This window comes from Mercenaria mercenaria, chromosome 11 (genome assembly GCF_021730395.1).
Source record: "Mercenaria mercenaria strain notata chromosome 11, MADL_Memer_1, whole genome shotgun sequence".
Lineage (NCBI taxonomy): Eukaryota > Metazoa > Mollusca > Bivalvia > Venerida > Veneridae > Mercenaria > Mercenaria mercenaria.
This window is the reverse complement of record NC_069371.1, coordinates 10,857,289-10,879,192: the sequence shown is the minus strand read 5'-3', so window position 1 is coordinate 10,879,192 and position 21,904 is coordinate 10,857,289. Positions and strand designations below refer to the sequence as shown.

The 21,904-nt window shown below is 34.5% G+C and overlaps 1 protein-coding gene across 1 annotated transcript; it reads left to right on the top strand.

Annotated features, from left to right (window-relative positions):
- The first annotated feature begins 610 nt into the window (after window positions 1-610).
- On the top strand, window positions 611-19,131 carry LOC123532052 (ceramide synthase 2-like). Its single transcript, XM_053517938.1, has 10 exons — window positions 611-819; window positions 3,140-3,357; window positions 11,513-11,639; window positions 12,966-13,072; window positions 13,446-13,503; window positions 14,904-14,996; window positions 16,569-16,697; window positions 17,098-17,204; window positions 18,329-18,491; window positions 18,832-19,131. The coding sequence occupies exons 2-10, from the start codon at window positions 3,176-3,178 to the stop codon at window positions 18,982-18,984; spliced, it is 1,119 nt and encodes a 372-aa protein (XP_053373913.1). The 5' UTR covers window positions 611-819; window positions 3,140-3,175; the 3' UTR covers window positions 18,985-19,131.
- The last annotated feature ends 2,773 nt before the right edge of the window (window positions 19,132-21,904 follow it).

The following is a 21,904-nucleotide window of genomic DNA, read 5'->3' as shown; positions in this document are numbered from 1 at the left end:
TCCGATGTCATGTTAACTTATTTGTAGAACTGGTTTGATTTTATTCACAGTTTTGTTTTAAAGTTTGTACGGTTTATTTTATATTTTCTTTATTTTTGTTGTTGTTGTTTTTGCTGGGTGTAACGTCACTACAACACAAATACAGGCCAAATGGCGACTTTCCAGGGTCTCTTCTTGAAGACCCCAGGTTGCCCCGTCGAGTATTGTTTCAGACACTGGCGAGCACTTTTGAAGAACCAGCAACCTGCCACAAACCAGCTAGATAGCTGTCTCTTTTGAAAGAATGTTTTTTATCCCGAAGCAAGGTTTCAAACCCGCAGTGGTGAGAGGCAAGTGATTTGAAGTAAGCGATCTTAACCACTCGGCGAAAGAGCTTTAATCAACTAGTATATAGCTCAGCACAGGTTTACCGGGCGTATGTAAGAACTTGAGAATTGTTATTGATATCAGCTAATAAAACACTTATTGAATGGATCACCAGTATTGCACTTGCTATTTGGAACGATTGGCTAGTATACACATTAAAAAGAAATTAGGACTTACTGTACGCCGTCGTCTTATATAACTCAATGAAAGGCACTAATTTGCCACCATACTTAATATTCACATTACCGAATCATCTATGGATATCGGGTGAATCTCCATCAATGTGACATGAAATGGTATATATACATCATTTATATTTGATAGGTAAAGTTGTGAACATATGAAAATACATGGGATAAATTCGTTTAACTTACCGTGTACAGTGTAACTTAAGTACCGCGTATTTCAAAGGAGATACCTGAAACGTGGGTATTCGGCTGCATATGAAATCAGGTAAATCAATTTTTCACATATATATATTTTTTCTTAATTTTCGCTTGATCATAGGTATATATGCATTAAATTTTATTCTCACTGCTATTTAAAAGTAGTTCAATATTTTCTATATATTATGATACCAGACACAGACTGGTTGCATCACTTTGTTTAGTTTGTTCAACGTATATTAAAAGGAAATCCACGGGTGAAATATATTATGATTACCTGAGGAATGGCTGAACTGATATATTGATCACACCAAAGAACTAATAAACAAGCTCTTCTCACGATTTAACAAGTGACAACACCTGATCGCTTATTAAACCAAGAAAGAAAATGGCGATCGAAAGAGGGTAGGGACATATTTGGAACTAACTTTAATAATAATAATATTAAAACTATCTTCAGTGCACACTTAAAATTCTAAAATTTTATGTTAAAACACATAAAGCAGGTATCTTTTAAGAAGTTAATCATCATAGCCTGGTTAGAAAAGAACTGCTTTCAATATTGTGCATGTACTTATACTGTTAGAGTGATAGGGGTAATCATAAACAATGAATTCAATAATATTTTCACTGTGATAATTTATATTCAGACCTTCGGTAAATATTTGAAAAACAGTCATCAAAAAAGAGATTTGACAAGAAATGGATACATTTTATATCAATAACAATACATTGGAAGGAACATTGTAAAGAAAGGCATTTTGAGCTTTAGATCATTTTTATAATAATAACACTATTTTGTCTATAAAATTTGCAGAAAAATATTGTGTCAAGTTTTTTTGGGAATCGATTTTCCTATACAACTATTTCACTATGTAAAAAATGAAAACACGGTATGATATACTATGAAGAATGTTTTTGAATTTTAATCCGATAGTATCTAGTTTCAACGGCCCAATGTCACGTGAACAAATGACATTTGACTCTATGTTATGTTTCAGACTCTTTTTGTGTATTTATTAGTGGTTTAATTATCAGTTCTTTGATGAAACTGATCGATGTATTGTCGAAACTCAGGTATCGATAAAACTGACATATTGATGAATCTGAGACATTGATGAAACTGACATACTGACTGAGGTAATGATGAAACTAACATATTGATGAATCTGAGACATTGATGAAACTGACATACTGATTGAGGTAATGATGAAACTGACATATTGATGAATCTGAGACATTGATGAAACTGACATGCTGACTGAGGTAATGATGAAACTGACATATTGATTAATCTGACACATTGATGAAACTGACATACTGATAAACATGAGGTAATGATGAAACTGACATATTGATGAATCTGAGACATTGATGAAACTGACATACTGATAAACCTGAGGTAATTATGAAACTGACATATTGATGAATCTGAGACATTGCTGAAACTGACATACTGACTGAGGTAATGATGAAACTGACATATTGATGAATCTGAGACATTGATGAAACTGACATACTGACTGAGGTAATGATGAAACTGACATATTGATGAATCTAAGACATTGATGAAACTGACATACTGATAAACCTGAGGTTATTATGAAACTGACATATTGATGAATCTGAGACATTGCTGAAACTGACATACTGACTGAGGTAATGATGAAACTAACATATTGATGAATCTGAGACATTGATGAAACTGACATACTGATAAACCTGAGGTAATTATGAAACTGACATATTGACGAATCTGAGACATTGCTGAAACTGACATACTGATAAAACTGGGGTAATGATGAAACTGACATATTGAGCAATCTGAGGTTATGATGAAACTGACATATTGGTGAAACTGTGGAAATGATGAAACTGATAGTGATTATTTGTTAATATTGTAAAGCAACTCCTACATGTCTTATAGAAAAAGAAATACAAAGTGTTCATGAAAGTTGTATGAATTTGAAAATATTATTTGTAAATGTAAATTGTAAACTAAGCACTCTGCAGTTTTCTTTGTCGTTATACATGAGAACTGCTTCAAGTTCATTAAAAACAGTGTATATCAGGCAGCACCATATAATCGATAATTATTACAATTCAGTATTTGAGGTCAAATCTTGTTTGTCTACTGTGATAAGTCAGCAAATAAAAGTTAATTATTATGTTACTCCTAGTATAAATCATTGTGATATATAATTAGCATGGTGTGGTATGTTTTATCATATTTCAAAAAAGTTTAATATGGTATTACGCCTACATACAAACATCTCAAATATTGAATTTTTAACATTTTTGAAGCATCATCATTTTGTTTCCAGAGTTGAAGAATTATTAGTTTTTGATTGAATTACATGTATTATGTATGATTTTTATTTTCGAAGCTCGCATACTGAAGACAATAAACTAAGAAAATCGTGATGCTTGAATGGATTTGGGACGAAGATCTTTGGTTCCCCGAAAATTCGACTGGACCAAGGTATGGCTGGAAGGACCTAGAGAACAAACCAGGCTCCGACATTTATCATCCACAGGTTCACGATTTGCACTGGTCGTTCATCCTAGGTGTTGCTCTTGTTGGTATACGATTTCTAATTAAAAAGTAAGTGAATTAGTAAGTTTACATGTATTCGCTGTTTTGTGTTGAAGCTTCTTTTGATTTATCTAAGTGTACATTTTTAATAGATAAAATCCATACTGCACAATGCGGTAGCGCTTTCTAAATTGACATGCTGTAGTAATGAAAATAAGTAGTGATGTGACGCTCTTTGTATGTAATGATTGAAGTCAATTTTTCACTAATATTTACAACTGCCATTGACGAAAGTAGTGACGTCACATTCAATTTATATATAACGGTTAAACTTGTTTTACATAAGTATTACAGCTAAAGTCAGCTGCCATAAACGAACGTAGTGACGTCACGCTGTATGTATATAAGGGTTAAACCCGGGGTTAGAGGGCGTGGACGGTAGCATGCATTTCCACTACCGTCCATGAACAGGCTCAATCAAACCGAGCCTGCAACATTTTCGTTTTTGTTGTATTGAGCGACCTGTGGAGTTTCCACTTTTTCTATTTTGAAACATTTCAGCAAGATTATCGAAGTATTGACGTCACAATGTATATATAAAGTTGTTAAAATTACTTTTAACAAATATTTCAGCTAGGCACAGCTACCATGGACGAAAGTATTGACGTCAGTTTCTTTGTATAGAATGAGTAAAATTGTTTTCCTAAAATATTTCAGCTTGACACAGCTGTCATTGACGAAAGTAGTGACGTAACGCTCTGTATAAAATCTTAATACCTTCTCCAGTATACCAGTCTTAATTGTCTACACAGCAGACCACCTCTTTACTGCCTACCCTGTAGACATTCGCAAATGGAACAATCTAACTATCAACACAGAACACATGTCTCAGCATGACAAACTTTCTTGTCTATACATCGTCCCTGGTCTAAGTTCATGTTGATCTCTATTCGACTTATCACAGCATGTGAAAATCGACTTTGTTAAAGCCCTGTTCGAAAAGCATATGATACGTAAAGAAAGATGTTAAATGAAGCGCTGTGATAACGGATTGAGTTAAATCAATTCATACCCGCTTTATATTTTGAATAATGTTAGCAGGGAGTCTTTTCATCATCGATAATCATGACTTAATAGCATGAAATCAACTAAAAACTTTCTAAACTACTTTTTTGAGTGAGTTTAACGTCGCACCGACACAATTATTGGTCATATGGTGAGTTTCAAGCTTTGATGGTAGAGAATGACCATATGGTGCCCCTCCGTGCATTATTTCAGGCGCGGGGAACTGGGTAGAACCACCGACTTTCTGTAAGCCAGCTGGATGGCTTCCTCACATGAAGAATTCAACGCCCCGAGTGAGGCTCGAAACCCAATTGTTGAGCAGCAAGTAATTTGAAGGCAGTAACCTTAAACACTCGGTCCTGGGACTATTTTTTTAAAAATGGGTTACTTGAGAAGTAGGCAATGCATTTCATTTTATTATATTATACTAAACCCTAGTGGTAATTACTAAAATAATGGCATGTTAATCCGTCTGGAAATAATACTACATTTTCTGAAATAAAAACGCTTACAGGATATTTTCTTAGACCCGGTTTTGCCTATTCTTCTAGTAGGGCTACTTTGGGACCACAGTGACCATTAAATAATTTATTTATCATGTGACTGGAGGTTTTAAGGATGTTGCAGATTTCATTACCCCACGAACACTGAGAAAACTTATCAATTTATCAATATAGCTGTAGTGTAAGCTTACAGAGGCAGACGATTTTTTTTGCTTAACACCTGTTATTTTTTTAACTTTCCCCGAACTACATCATCTGTGTGTCTTGGGTTTTATGTAATGATCTGTAATGATAAACTGAAGGCAATTCGTTCTAGATAAATCTTCTTCCATCGCTGTTATGTTTAGAAGTGGTATTTTATCTAGGAAAACAAGTCATTAATCTGCTGAACTAACAGCTGTGTCTAGAACTGTTCTATATTGTCCGTTATGTGGACTGACATTCAGACAAGTTATTAGAATAACAAGGTTAGCTTTTTTGTGAAAGCTAGACAGCGGCCCGTTTGTGATGCTCAACATAACTGAGACTGAAAGATCTGCGGAGTGCATAATACTGGCATACCATCGAGCAGTTACATAAAGGGAAATTAATTTCATTTACAAAGTCTATTTGTGTTGCAATGTAGGGATAATACACGTTTTTTTGTGTATTAACGTCTGCAGAAGCCCGCGGGATTGTTTGTGACCGAGACCGAAGGTCGAGGTCACAAACATATCCCAAGGGCTTCTGCAGACGTTAATACACAAAGAAACGTGTATTATCGCTATTCTTGCATAAAAAAATATTTCACGACGATTTATGTATTGTTTTCATATGTGATGACTTGACGATTCCGGTACATGTTTTATTTACCATTCCTGTTGTTCTTGGAAACGGTAAACATGTTTTAAATATCCGTATCCAGGGCCCGGAAATAAACAACGCTATCAAAAGCACATCCTGAAGGTTTTTAAGCGATTTTTATCTCTCATTATTACAAACATAAAATTACCAATAATTGTTCATATCATTTCACAATTTGGTGGACTCGATCACACTTTCAAGAATAATAACTTTACATTCGAGTTATATTGAGTACGGACACGCAGTTGGAGTACGGATGAGTACGAACGTAGTGTCAAGCTTCCAAGCTGTTTATATAAATTCTTCGAGAAATTAGATAAAAACATACCGACTGATACTTAACAAAATCATAAATATGATTCCTAAAAACAAAGAATCGCACAGGTAAACACGCGATTCTTTAACATTCACGGTTGTTTACAAAATCTGAATTGACGCAGAGTTCTAAAAGGGGAGTAAACAAGGGAAGAAACGAGTACGAACAATGTTGGGGGCAGCGCATTTGGCGTTAGTTACTGATACAGTAAAACATTCTATGGTTTAGATTGCATTTTTAAGAAGAGGTTTGTATGAAAAAAACAAGACGCAGATACCAGATGTCAATCTGCGCAGAATTACATATACGTCCCTGGGAAAGCATTTCAAAAATAAAACTCGGGTATTAACAGCACGTGAATTGCCTTATGCAAGAATACCTGCTTTCAGTTTGCCAATGCAGTTGCAATTTAGGCGATTTCGTTGTTTTATTAATAGCGGCTCAACTTTTTCTGTCTTAAAAATCAAGTAGATTTCGTTTGTTTCGCCCTCTTTTCTATTTAGTTTAAATGTATTGGTCATAATGTATTGAATTTTGATAGCTTTATTTCTTTAATTCCAGTTTTATTCTAGACAGATTTGTTCACTCTTTATTTTCTTTGGTTAGATCACGTCAAAAAAGTAAGTCTTCTAAAAGACTGTTTCTCCGAAAAGAAAGTGACTTCTCAGTGTTACATGCGAAGTAGTCCGAAACGTTGTTCAATGTTGTTAATGAAATATGGTGCTGTGAGGAATATAAGGCTGTGTCAATTTTATTATTGGCTTAGTTGTATTTTTAAAGGCGTATGCTAGAATTCCCTGTATATGAGATGGGCGAAAATTTTCCCAATAACAGAATTTCTTTAAACTTTGGATATTGAAGGACAATCATCTAAGAAACAAAAAAATGCAATAAAAATCATAGGTCACCGATATCGAAAAAAAGTTATCTGCCCTTGAAAACGTCATTTTTGTGGGAAATGCCGTTTTCAAGGGCAGATAACTCTTTTTCGATACCGGTGACCTATGATTTTTATTGCATTTTTTTGTTTCTTAGATGATTGTCCTTCAGTATCCAAAGTTTGAAGAAATTCTGTTATTGGGAAAATTTTCGCACCAAATTCTAGCATACGTCCTTAATTGTATTGAGAAAAGGTTTAGACCACTTTCATTGTGAATTTGCAGGTTTTCGTTTTATTCATTGAGAAAATATCTATATACGTTGTTTTTCGGAACAGATTATGCACTTTTGTCAAACATCTTTAGTTTAAAATGCGATTCTGTCACTGCCTCGTCCACGTTAGCTGCCAAGTTGGTTCAGTTTGTCGCCAATGGTTCCTGGTACCATGATCCTATGTACCAATGTTTGTTGTTCCTACCGTAGCCTGGTGCTTGAGAATACTTTCAGCCTGTTTTATATCATACTAGATTTATATAGCGAGCTTTTCATGACGCTTTAGGTACAAAGAAAACCACTCTGGGCGCCAAATTCATCCTCTACCACTACAGACACAGAGCGATCTGACGAGATGGACAGAGCGATAAAATCCCTCAGAGTGAGAAAAACCCTATAGATACAGACACGTCCGGTTACCTTAGCCTAGCTCTTTTCAAATAAACGTTTTTGTTCTTTAATGTGCCCGATGTATGGCATTGATTCACGCAAAGTCGTCTTTCCTGAAATAATACTCTAAAATTCTGAGTGCAGGGACCTGTTCCACTGCTTAGCTCGCAGATCATTTCCATCGACTTCTAAATCCTATACCTACAGCACTGAGCTTCGCATAAGCTGGGTCCATGAGTGTCAGCGCGCCTTAGCAACTCTGTACTCATCAACCAGGAAGTTAAATGGCAATTACAGTTTTGCCAACCGGTCGGATAAACATGTTCTTGTGTAGGGATAATACACGTTTTTTTGTGTATTAACGTCTGCAGAAGCCCACGGGATTGTTTGTGACCGAGACCGAAGGTCGATGTCACAAACATATCCCAAGGGCTTCTGCAAACGTTAATACACAAAACAAACGTGTATTGTCGCTATTCGTGCAAAAAAAACATTACACGACGACTTTATGTGTTTTCATATGTGATGACTTGACGATTCCGGTACATTTTTTATTTACCATTCCTGTTGTTCTTGGAAACGGTAAACATGTTTTAAATATCCGTATCAAGGGCCCAGAAATAAACAACACTATCAAAAGCACATCCTGAAGGTTTTTAAGCGGTCTTTTTATCTCTCGTTATTACAAACATAAAATTACCAATAATTGTTCATATCATTTCACAATTTGGTGGACTCGATCACAATTTCAAGAATAATAACTTTACATTCGAGTTTTATTGAGTACGGACACGCAGTTGGAGTACGGATGAGTACGAACGTAGTGTCAAGCTTCCAAGCTGTTTATACACATTCTTCGAGAAATTAGATAAAAACATACCGACTGATACTTACCAAAATTATAAATATGATTCCTAAAAACAAAGAATCGCACAGGTAAACACGCGATTCTTTAACATTCCTGGTTGTCTACAAAATCTGAATTGACGCAGTAATATTAAAATCCCTTTAAGGATTGTTGAGTTACAGACTGGACAGGAAAAAGGCCCTTTTGGGAAGAAACGAGTACGAACATTGTTGTGGGCAGCACATTTGGCGTTAGTTACTGATACAGTCAGACATTCTATGGTTTAGATTGCATCTTTAATGCTTCAAGAAGAGGTTTTTATGAAAGAAACAAGACGCAGATACCAGATGTCAATCTGCGCAGATATACATATACGTCCCTGGGAAAGCATTTCAAAAATAAAAATCGGGTATTAACTGCACGTGAATTGCCTTGTTTGCTCACGACTTTTCTCCCGTTAATACATGGCCGGATCCAGTGAAAAAAGTAGTTTTTATGCAAGAATAAATGATTGCGCCAGGCCTAGCCATTCCTCATACGCTTGTTAACCGACACTTCTTGAACCTGTCATCTGTGTTGATGGGTGTTTCGCTGAACATTTAAGGCCAGGTGAGTCTAGCCAGGTGAAAATGCTGAAAGATCCATGCTTTGAACATCCTTGGGAAAACCAACTTGCCTATTTTCTCAGCTCTCCGTCAGCTTGCTGCTGATTAAGCTTGTCTCGGATGCACAGCTGAAATCACTTTCCTAAACACTTGAAAGAGTTGCGAGGGAATCTCTTCACTTACTATTTACGTAGACATATCAATCAATACTTAAAGGTACGAAAGTATTCAGGAAAACCATATAGTCCATAGAAATGTGTTTCATCGCAGTGTAAACTAAATGAAATTATGTTTAATTAAAAGGTCACCTTACGTTTGTATTTTGTTTAAAACGTGCACAGCGATATTGCTTCATGGCATTATTTGATATACCGCAAAACAGATAATTCTACATATAGAACGAAGTTTGTTTCCTTTGGTTAGGTACTTCTTCTATGGAATATTCAACTACAAAAGGGTATTTTTGCTTTTTTAGGTACTACTTCCGTCAAACACTTCACTTTAGAACAAAGTCTTTTTGCTTTGTTAGGCACCTGTTCTATCGAATATACGACTACAGAACAAAGTTTATTTGTTTTGGTTTTGTTTATTTTGTTTATTTTTTTGGGAGGGGGGGAGGGGGGGGGGGGGGGGGTTCTGTCGAATATTTGACTAGAGAACAAAGTATTTTTGCTTTGGTAAGGTACTACTTTCATCGAATAATTAAGTAAAGAACAAGGTAGTTTTGATTTGTTAAGATACTAGTACTTGAACAATCGATTATATGAACATAGAACAAACTAGTTTTGCTTCTTCTAATTACCTATATCGAATATTCGACCAGGTAATTAAGCATAAGTATTTTGCTTATTTTTGCTTTAGTTTAGTTACTTCTTTTCATCAAATAAACATTAGAACTGAGTATTTTTACTTTAGTATTTATTTCATCTGAAAATAAAACTATAGAAACAAATATTCTTGCCTTTGTAAAGAATATTTTCATCCAATCATGTATAAATAAGCATGACGTAACGGTGATATCATACACATTTCCATATAAGTCCTCTTGATCTTTAATAAGTTTTAAATAGGGACAAATCCACATGCTGTGATGCATACCTTAACATGAATATTAACCATGGAAGCTTTGAAATATAACGATACATGATAGAGGATTATACGGCTTTATATTCATTTGATTTAACGGAAACTTCAGGCCGATATTAAAAAGTAATATTCATACAGCAGTTTATTGTTAACTAGGCCTTAATTTCAATAGAGACGTCAATGAAGTAAATTAAAAGAATTCTATATTATATCAAACAGATTATTTATTGATATTTTCTCTAAATAGCTCCTACACGCAAGTCATGTAAATGTATTCTTGTATTCTTCATTATCTTTAACTAAGGAAAAAATGAAATCTGTATTACTATCAAACGGTCTGCAAAATAATTCTCAAATCTCTTATATTTCTAGATATTTGTAGCATACTCGAAGCAATAGTTACCTAGGGTTTTTGCTATGTTTGGTCAAACGCCATAATTCAAATGACGTCTGTTTTTCAAGTCCTTCATGGTGAAGGTAGACCCCAGGTGCCCCCCCGAGGGTTATTTCAGGCAGCTTTGATTCCTCACTTGAAGGAATTCTATACTCCATGCGAGGTCTCAAACAACAGCGGTGGTGAGGGACAAGAGATTCGAAATTTGCGGCCTGAACCACTCGGCCAATTAGCTCCCCCCCCCCCCCCCCCCCCCCCCCTCACCCCGCTCCGCAGAGACAGATTTATTTTGAAGTCTATAATATTTTCATCATATTTTCTAACTTGTGCACTGCTATAGGCTTTAAAAGCTTTATATGAAAATTAATCTTTTTATTGACAAATTTCAATACATAGAAATGTCACAATTTTGATAATAATTATCTTACTGGCAATACTTATTACTACCTGTATCCTTAACAAACATTATTTGTACAAAAACACGAGTTCAATTATTGCATGAAATTCTCAAAGCCGGGAGCAGGACTCGGGTAAGTTTTTTTACATAAATGACCAGTTACAATTTGCCATAGCTTGTGAAATTTGATTAACTCAGCTGCACACATATCTAAAGGAAGTGGTGGTTAATTAACTTTTTTCTCTTTTTTATCAGAGCGCCTACCGCATGTAAAATACAATTTATATAAGCATGAATTATAAATGTATTGTACATAAATCTGGTCACTGAGTTGTAACTTTCCCTCAAATGCCGCGTGTAAGGTATAACTGTCATGCGAGGAACCTAACCAATTAATATGCGAACTGACTTTCAATATGTAAAAGAAAACAACATTTACAACAATTTACTTTCTGTTATTGGAAAATTAGTACATTGTAACTCCAAATATGTTAAATAGCGAACTGCATTCATCCCTCCTCTCATTTTCATTCTGTTTCAGGCATATCATTCCAAATTTCATTTGACTTTGGACTTTAAGAGATTCATGAACTATTTGAATATGGGATATTTGAATGTTTTTTCAGGGTTTTGGTTGAACCTATAGGTTATAATCTTGGTGTACCAAGACGAAACCCATCTCTGCTTGTAAATAATACCGTGTTAGAAAATGCTTTCAACTTCAATAAAGAAATTGGACCAGATCTGATAAAGGCAAGTCTAGATTAATTATGTTCTTTTAAACTTTCGAAAGTTAGTTGTAAATGAAAAGGTAAAGATAATTAAAAATGACACGAAAGAATTCTAGACTGCAGTGTAGAGCACTTTTGTTATCTGCAAAAATAAATGTTGCTCACGCTGTATATATTTGATGTAAAAAAAGTAGGATATGTAAAAGTAGTAATATGCTATTAATTAAGATAATTAAAACACCTGAAAATTTCGCTATCCGCATAACTCGTGTACGTTTTTCAAGGGACCTGGCCTCCACTAACCAAAATGCATTGAAAAATAGTACATTGGCTCATATTATCAAAGTATACATTTGTTATGCCAAGTTCATGAGATGTTTTTTCGTGTGTTATCATTTCAAATATAGCGCTCTTTGTTCAGGAAATTCAAAGGATATAGCCATTACTTATTTTTGCGCATCTTAGGATATTTATATTCTAAGCCACCAAGAACCTGACTGTCTTTTCATAATAACTAAATGATTATCTCCACTTTTATACTTGCGTTTAAATTTGTCTCAAAAGATGCAACTGCTGAATGTATTTTTGAGGAAATTGAATTACTGATAGTAGGCAGGTCTTGAAAAATAACGCATGCTTAGATAACTATTACTTAATCTTGCCTTTTGTATTTTGTTTTACATTTTTGGTACTTTTGCCTTGTTTTTATATTGAATAGAACTTAACATATTGATTACTTTTTAAGTACTTCATTTAAATCTTTTCCACAATAATAATTGAATTACATTCCTTTGTTAATTCGTTCAAATCTTATATACCAATATCGTCACATTTCCCAGGATATTATCGAGGATCATACTTAGCGCGCTTGTTTATTTTTTGTAGACATTTCTAGCTTTAAGACAAAATGATATTTGGATTCATACCCATTTAACAGAATGAAACAACTTGTCTAGTTTCAAACTTTTGTTTGAACCATGATGCTATGCAAAAACGTTGATTTTTAATGAAGTTGTAGGAAAAGTTAAATTCGAAATTTCTGATATATAGACAGCCGTCTTACAAATAACAACCATTTTTGTAATTGTCAATTTTTGCTTGAAAGAGAGTGTACATGAAACAAAAGTTATTTAGTGTTTCATTGCATCAAATGTTGCCACCCCATCTTTACGATTTTTTTCTGGAATCTATTTTGACAATTTAAATTCTTACAAAGAAACAGTTTTGATGATTTATTAATATCTTGTATCCTTGGAACATCTTAGCATTGAAAAAAGACACATTTTTGTAAAACCTACTAAATCAAAGGTATGATTAAGGCTGTTATAATATATTTTTGAATTTTTAGAAGCTCTCTAAGCAAACAGACATGACAATACGCAGGGTAGAAATATGGTTTCGTATGAGACGTAAGATGGAACTGCCATCACCAATGAAAAAGTTCGAGGACTGCAGGTAATAAATTGTCGGACAGAGCATTTCATTTAGTGAGTTTTCTTGGGCTTAAATCAGTTTTTCGACAGTATATCAGTAAGAGAATTTTACGATAAGTATATTGTATATACAGTTCAGATGAAAAGAATTTGAATTGGCGTTGACTTTGATTGCATTATTAAAATCAATAGCTTAAAAAAACATTTTCCCAAAAGGCATCATAACTGATTGCCACTTCCCCCAAAATCCTCAATCTTCAGGTCTGTGTATTGGCGATATTTTTATGTCACCGTTCCTGTCGAAAATATAACCAGAAGTAAGTTTTCTGATGATGTTAAGTACTTAGACCAATTGCTACACCTGAAAAACTTTAGCTATCTTTCTTTTTTTTCAGCTGGCATTTTATATTTTACAGCACAGCTTTCATTTATGGACTTTGTGTATTATGGGATGTAAGTTGAAAAAATAATACAAACCATATTTATGGTTGAAATATAGGCTTTTTCTAAAACATTTTCTACTTGCTTGGTCATTTTGACGGTCTTGATGATAACTTATGAATTATTGGAATAGACGGAAAATAGCAGGTGTTAGAATCTGGGGTTAAACCAGATGGAAAAGAGCACGTATAAAATTTTAGAGTTAAAATAACCGAGTTGAAATAGATGGGAAATAGCAAGTGTTAGATTCCCCGAGATAAAATAGATGGATTGTAGCAGGTGTTGGGTTCCCGAATAGAAATAGATGACAGTAACGTGTCAGATGTTAGATTCTCAAGTTTTCTGTTTAATGTATTAATGATAATCAAAGTCTTGATTTAATCTGGGTCATGTTTCTAATTTATCCTAGTTTATAATTGATGGTCAACGTGGCCTCATTCGGTAAGTGGTATTATTATACCTCACATAAACGCTTAATGAAAATATCACATACATGTAAAAGAATGGTATGGGCGAAAAGAAAGTTAGACACGTGTTGAACGATGTAATTAATATCAAAGAAAATAAACGTCTCTAGGTAAACTTTTTTATAATGGTTTCTCAGGATTCAGAAGTAATCTTTTTTGTATATCTCTGAGCAGCTGAGTTTTCTTAGAATGATCATTGGGTTAATTTGTGTTTAGAATAGTGGCATTACACGTTACTTGTTTCTTCCATAAATTGCTTTTATCTTATAGTTCTGACCCTTTGAATGATCAGTGGCAAGTTCTGTAATGTCTAAAACAGTGACATAAAAATTATAATGCCTCACTTGTTTGTTCAACAGATTTGTTTTATTTCATATAGCATTTTTATTGTCGAGCCCGCTTGCGGTGAGCTCGATATAGTCGCCACTTTTGGCGGTTCGGTGTATGTGCGTCCGTCCGTCCGCCTGATATTGTCCTGACCATAACTTTGACATGCATAGACTAATCTTGTTTATATTTGGCATGAATGCTTACCTAAACAAGAAGACGTGTCATGCGCAAACCCAATGTTCCTATCTCAAAGGTCAGGGTCACAGTTGAAGGTCCAAGGTCAAGTTGCAGTTTGACCGGAGCATTTCTTCTTCATGCACGGTTGGATTTTGATGTAACTTGGCATGAATGTTCACCATGTTGAGACGGAGTGTCGTGCGCAAAAACCAAGTCCCTTGTCGTGCGCAAGAACCAAGTCCCTAGGTCCATTGTCAAGGTCACACTTGACAGCTGGCGGGCTCGACATTCTGTCCGTGGGCATACTTGTTTAGGTACTTAACACGTGAGAAGTATTTACTAATGCCTCCTCCTCGGTATATTTATAAAATATATTACAATTTAAAACATGTTACTTTGTATATTAGAAAGAAATATGTTCGAGTGTTCTTTTTACAGCATGTTTCTACTGATATCTTCTGGTATTATATCATTGAGATGGCATTTTACTGGTGTCTTATACTTTCACTTGTGAAAGATCACAGAAGAAAGGTAAATCTGCTATTACTTTATCTTCTTCTAAAAGTACGTTATTCTTCAGTAGCATTCATGATTACATAGATTACATATGAAAACTGATTAACCTGAATTTATTCCATAATTTTCAGTATACATGTATTTTACTGAAAAAGAAGGTCGATCATTAGGATCCCGCCTTTTGGCGGAAGCTTTTAGTAACCGTTATGCCCATCAATCTATTGGTGTTTCAGGGTACCTTCTTATACGGGTATAACTTTGAAACATTTCAAGGGCGTAATAATAACAGAAGATACTGAGAGGAAGTGCAGTAAACAAAATCCATAACTCTACATTGCTTATTTTTTCATCATCTTCCTTATTGAGTATTAAGTTTTAGGCAGTGCTGAAGGGAACATATTCAAACTGCATACAAAAACTTAGAACATAAATGGAAAGTGCAGTGTGCAGGAACCATAACTCTGTCGCACTTATATTTCGAATGGCCATCCTTTATAACATTTAATCATGTCAACAACTCCAAAACTATCTGAGGGATTTTGTTGAACTATTACACAATAACAGAAAACATTAAAAGAAAGTGTTATACACATTTTTAATTCTGTCTAAATTGTAAATTACAGTAAGTTGTCTTGGTCATTACGCAAATGGGCTAAAGGAAATTTATGGAAACTACGTACAAAGATAAAGAATATTAAGGAAAAGTACTTAGCAAGAACAATAACTCTTCATTGAATAATATTTGAATAAAACAGCTAGAAATTTCAATAAAACAGCTACCATTGAGAGGGAGTGCAATGCACAAAAAAATCATAGTTCTGATTGGATACTTTTAAAATCATCTACTATTATGCATTTATCGCTTCTTTCGCCGGAGAAAAAGTCCCAAATCATCGAAAAAACGTCAATTAAACTTGAATTATTGACAGATATCAATGATGGAAAGTGCACAGGTACGAAAATCTATGTTGAATAATTGTTAAATTTTCTCTCTTTTAGCATTAGTTTTTCCTTGTCCGATCAAAATTCTAAAAGTACTAATTCTAAAAGATATTTTAGTGGAACTTCCTTGAATTACAGATTTAGATACCAAGTAAGATGGAAAGCAGTGCACATGAACCATAACTCTTTTTGATATTTTTAAATTATCTCCCTTTCTGAACTTACTTTTACCTTGTCCAGAACATAACATAAGTAGTGAAGAAAATTGAGTAGAATTTGAAGTGTAAATAGGCATTTATTAACTAATACGACTGCAACTACAGAAGGGAATTTAAAGATTTTTTTCGTAATGAAAGGTGGTAGCGTTATGAAGTGCATACTGCAAGAATTTACTCTCGAATCTGGAAGAAGCGAACTATTAAAAATAGGAAATACTTATATGTAATGTTTTTCCTAAAATGCATGAGACATATCTTTTTGTAAAAAAAGACAAAGATTTCTTATAATGTTATTAGTTCAAATTAATTTGTCTCACAAAAAATATGTCTTTATACACAACCAGTTTCATTTAAACTGCTGTTAGAAGTTCTATGAAAGATCTTGATAAAGAAATTAATCAAATGAAAAGGTGCTATTTTATTTCAGGATTTTACCGAACTGGTTATACATCACGTTGCAACGATAATATTGCTTTATTTTTCTTGGTTTATGAACTTTGTGAGAATTGGAACATTGGTATTAATCGCCCACGATGCGGCTGATCCATGGTTAGCTGTAAGTATATATTTGTTTACACTTCTGCAGCGTGTTAACCTGCAATTTAGGTACTAAAGATCGGCCCACTGCCCTGTCATATAATCTATGAGCGCAAAAGAACCACAACCTTGCGACAGTAGACTAAATATTTTGCAATATGTATAAATTATTTATAATATGGCTGCCATTAAAAATTTCATCTGAGATTTCTAGATAAGATTCGTGAGGGTGGGGAGGGGGGTGGGGGGGGGGGTTGTTGGCAAATGTTTGTGTAAAGTTCTTTCGGTATTTTACAATGGGGCAATTATCAATTATACGTAAATCGTGTCACGTCAGTGAGTTTTTAGATAAGAATAATGTGATACATTCCTCAAACACGATATAATTTATCAAAATTTCAAGTTATATTTCGTTTCAGTTGGCTAAGATGAACAAATACACGAAACACAAACAGATAACCGAAGTTTGTTTCATCGTCTTCATTTTGGTTTGGATTATCTCCCGTCTTATGTATTATCCTTTTGTGTAAGAAAGTTTCAGTATCTATATATCCTGTGCAATTGAGTGTGTGTTAGTTTACCCTTACGGACGTCTCTTCCATATGGGAGGTAGTAAGTTTAGCTTTTGAGGAAATGCAAAATACGGAAGATGCTCCAGTTTCAGCAGTTTCAGAAACTTCATATTGTATGGTAAACGTTTTTTTTTCAACAATATTCATTAAGAAACGGCACGCAGTTAACCAAAGCATTTTTCCTGGATTCTGTACCAGTACAAACCTGTTCTCCGCAAACTTCCCTAGATGAATCAGGGGTGGAGGATGAATAATATCATACACAATGTCTTATATCAAGTCGACACGGAGAACATAATCGAACTCAAGACCTCGCGATCTATATAATATCTGCGCGCTCTCCCTGTTGAGCTAAGCGGGTGGGCGGTATAGTAAGTGTAATGTGTATTTGCTCGCTACGTGAGGTTTCAATTCTAAGTATCATCTGAAACAACATAGGCTCTTAAAAATGGAGAAGCATAGGATCGAACCTAGAAAGCCTGATTTCGAGCTCTGGACAGCAAGCTGAGCCACTGCCTCTGTATATATATATATATATATATATATATATATATATATATATATGACATTTGTTTTTAATACACTAGCTTCTAAATGATCAACTGGTGAAAAGCAGCCAGAGATTGAACCCACAACCATGCGCACTCGAATCGGACGCTCTACTACTGAGCTATCGAAGCGGAACTATAAGCGTTCCTCCCCCTTTTCAATGGCTAATTAATTTTAGCTCCATCCCTGGCCTCTCATAACAAGAGAGCCACTTTTAAGCTTCATAAAAAGCTATCTTGTGAAATTATCACAGTATAAAACCTTTTTATGAAATGTCATTTCAAGAAGTTTTTTCACTTTCTTTAGACACAACAGCTGTCTTCTTACGTTGAAATATCACTGTAACATCTTATTGTATTTCAATTTTTAATTAGTAATAAATGTTATAAAACTATTTGTAATTTAAAAGTTATCTACATATTAGTAATACTTTACACCTTTCAGCATTAAGAATAATCAGCGTAAATAAAATATGTTGATTCGAAATATAACAACTGCCTGATATAAGGAAATATTCTCTGTTTAATAGCGTCTTATATAGCAGTACAGTAGAACCATATAACCGCTTGCTGGAGAAGACTTTCTTTGCTCACTGGTTTTTCAACTTCTTCCTGTATCTGTTAATGGTGTTACATCTAATGTGGTCATACAGTATAGCAAGAATTGTGGTGAGGAAGCTTAGACAGGGACAGGTATACAAGATATATACAGATAGTCAAGATATTAAGCAAACGAAATTTTTATATAGATTCTATGAAAAAAGAAGCTAGCACACTTGACTAAGATCCATTTTAAATATAGTCAGTCTGATTATTTGATTCCTGTATAAAACAAACTTTGAAAACTCTTGTACGAAATTCATACATATTCGTACATCCCACGTTATTGTGTTATGTACAATGTCACATACGTATAAGCGCTTATAATTAACATTCCGATAAATTTTGAATTTATTTTATTTGTTTCGATTTGCTATTGCTGTTGAGTTAAAGGTGAACTGTTCTTAATAAGTTGACTTTGCATTATCTTCAGTTGGAAGATGTACGAAGTGATTCTGATTCCGATGAAGATGCAGAGTCGGACAATGACTGTGATGTCAATGGTAATGGTGTTAATGGATCTACCGTTCAAAGAAGAAACAATGGTCTTTTGAAACTAAAGAATTCATCCATTCAGAGTCAATAAACCATCGAAGTGATATTATCCGTTGGTTTATGCATATAGATGTTGACATTTTAAATACATTTAATGTATATAACTTTAGAGACTCGTGTCATATGTGTCCTACAATAGTTTTGCTATATTTCCGAAATAAAGCAGCATTTGATGAAATCTGTTTGGTTAAGCACGATCTTAGTATTTTTCCGAAATGGTGTAAATATTAAGAGTAAAAAATGCCAAGTCAGGTATTATTTACCTTAAAGTAGCTGAATGTGTGTGCGTAAGTGCGTGCATGCGTGGACGCGTGTGTGACATCGGAACCGTCTGAAACCGGACACTAGGCCATTCCAAATTAGATCTATGTTTAGTGTTCCCGTTATTTTTAGATACACACCTTCCAGAGACAAAAACAAACGCTTTGTGTTGATTAGACCAAATACATTGTTCAACCACCTTCATGCTCTATGCTCATGAGAACTTTGCCTGAGATAAAAGAGTTTATAGATTTTCAGCAATTGTAACAATTAAAATTGACTTCAATGTTAAAGTATAACGAGATGTGAGATTTTATTCGCCAAATTCTTCAGAAGTGTTTATCTATCCTAAAGTAACTAAATCTATAATATTTATAAGGTGTTTAAAATCTCTAAACAGATTAAACAAAACTGCTTTTAACTACAATAATGCATTGGTCACTAATGGATATGAAATGTTTTACACGTCAAGGCTTACAAACCAGTGGTAACCTCCTATATCCATTATTACTGCATTTAATGCACTCATTGTTTTAGTGAAACGTATCGTAGACGTTTGAAAAACACGCATCATTAAAGGTTATATGTGCACCGTCGTATGGATACATTTGCGGGTGTTTCTAAATTATATTCTTTTACTTATAACTCGACCAGAGGGCGAGGACGGTAGTTTGTATTCTCACTACCGTCAATGAACAGACTCTATCAAACAGAGCCCGCAACATTTTTGTTTATCGTGATGGTCGACATGTGGTTTTTTCTTTTTTTTCTATTTTATGAGGTTATCTAACAAAAAAAAAATATTTCCACCGCAACACTGAAAACAGGGAAGTAATAAAATGAAAAGAGATTGACGGAACTCTATTCGGACGTAAAGTGAAATATAACAATGGGAATCCACACAAAGGACTTCGTTTGTTGTTTTTTCGGGACGGTTAAACGGGCAACAACAAAAATTGATTGTTTATCCAATCACCGACAGCCAAAAAGAAACACTTGTCCAATTAATACAGACACGTTGCGCCAGACAGTCGAATATTAAAATGCCTACTGTCAGTTGGATGATTTTGGCTACGAGCACTCCACCGTACTCCACAACTACGTTTTTCAAAAAAGTGTACAAAAATGTTGCAACAGGTGAAGCTATGAATGTACTAACAAACCAAATAGAGGTTGGTGGAAACACGCAAAATACCAATTCAGTAAAATGGCAGGTATATTAGTTGGAGGGCAACATGGCTGAAGTCATGTGGTGTTCAGAAGTAATTGGAATGTGTACAGTGCCTTTTGTGATTTAGTAGGAACTGTGAAAACGCTAAAGGAACCACTCATGTACATGTACACAGCCCCACTATTTGATTCATAGGTTGGTGTAAACGACAGATCGTTCACTCCGTTCGAAGACAAATATGCCGTCGACAGAGCAAAACGTTATATTGAATGCTAGCCCACGTGGGGTGAGTCAAACACCAAAACAAATAATTTACTTAAAAACTGTTTGAAATGATTCTAATGATCCCATACAATCACATAATCGAGTCCCTCTTGACTTGATGACGACGATCCGCCGTTGTTGCCATCTGTTTATTAAACGATAAATCAAAAATAAGACTTCATCTTGCAACAGGTAACCTTTCTTCACTTGGTTTGACAATTAGTCAGCCGAACATTTTCTTGATTTTGAATGGACAGTACTAGATGAGTTGCATGGCAGTGACTATTTTCAAACGATCATTTCAAATACCACTCATCTGTCTTCAGACCACCCTCATATTTTGAATTTAATAAAGCTGATTTGGTGATTTGGAGCAATTTCAAGCGTTATGTAAAACGATTTGACTTTGGAAAATTCACAGCTTTAATGATCCTGTAGATCTTTGTCTGAAGAAACAATACATACCTGTCATAATAAAACAAGTGCAAACAGCTATTTCCTTAAAAATTCTTTCCGATGTTACTGTTTTTGCATCACAATTAATAAAATCACAATAACTACTAGTATGCATAAAATGTCAACATATAGATATTTTAACACAGAAAAAATACTCTTCAGAGATGTCGAAAGTATCTGAAACTAAGAAAAACACAAAGTATTTCCTAAAGATATGAAAAATCTAGCGGACAGAATTTTGCTTTTTGCCAAATTTTCATTATGTAAGCTAGAACAAGGACAAAAATTACTAAACCAAAACAATAACATCGTCCCGTGCTTGTTTTCAAGAAAAATTAAAAAAAATTCACCCACCAACAAAAGTATTTTTTCATTACCCCACCCGCCTAAAAATTATGAACATTTTTTTGTCTTACACAGCAGATTACACAAACAGTTTCATAATTAATATTCTTACTCACATGCTAAATAATACTCCTTTAAGGTTTCATGCCTCTAGGTCAAATATTTTTGAGATACGTGCTACACATGCTTCCATGCCATTTATGTATATATTTGACTAAGTCAAGGGATATAAATCTGGTTTCACTGAGTGAAACCTCAATTAAAACCACTGGTGCACAATCTCGCGTGCTAAATTGAATAATTGTATGGTTTCATGGCCATGAACTTTTTGAGGTACATAAGACACAAATTCATTAGGCCCTTTATGTACATTTTGACTTTCAAGGGCCATAACTCTGGTGTAGCCACGTGAAATCCAGGATGGGGCACGAAAAGTATAACGACACTTTTAGTA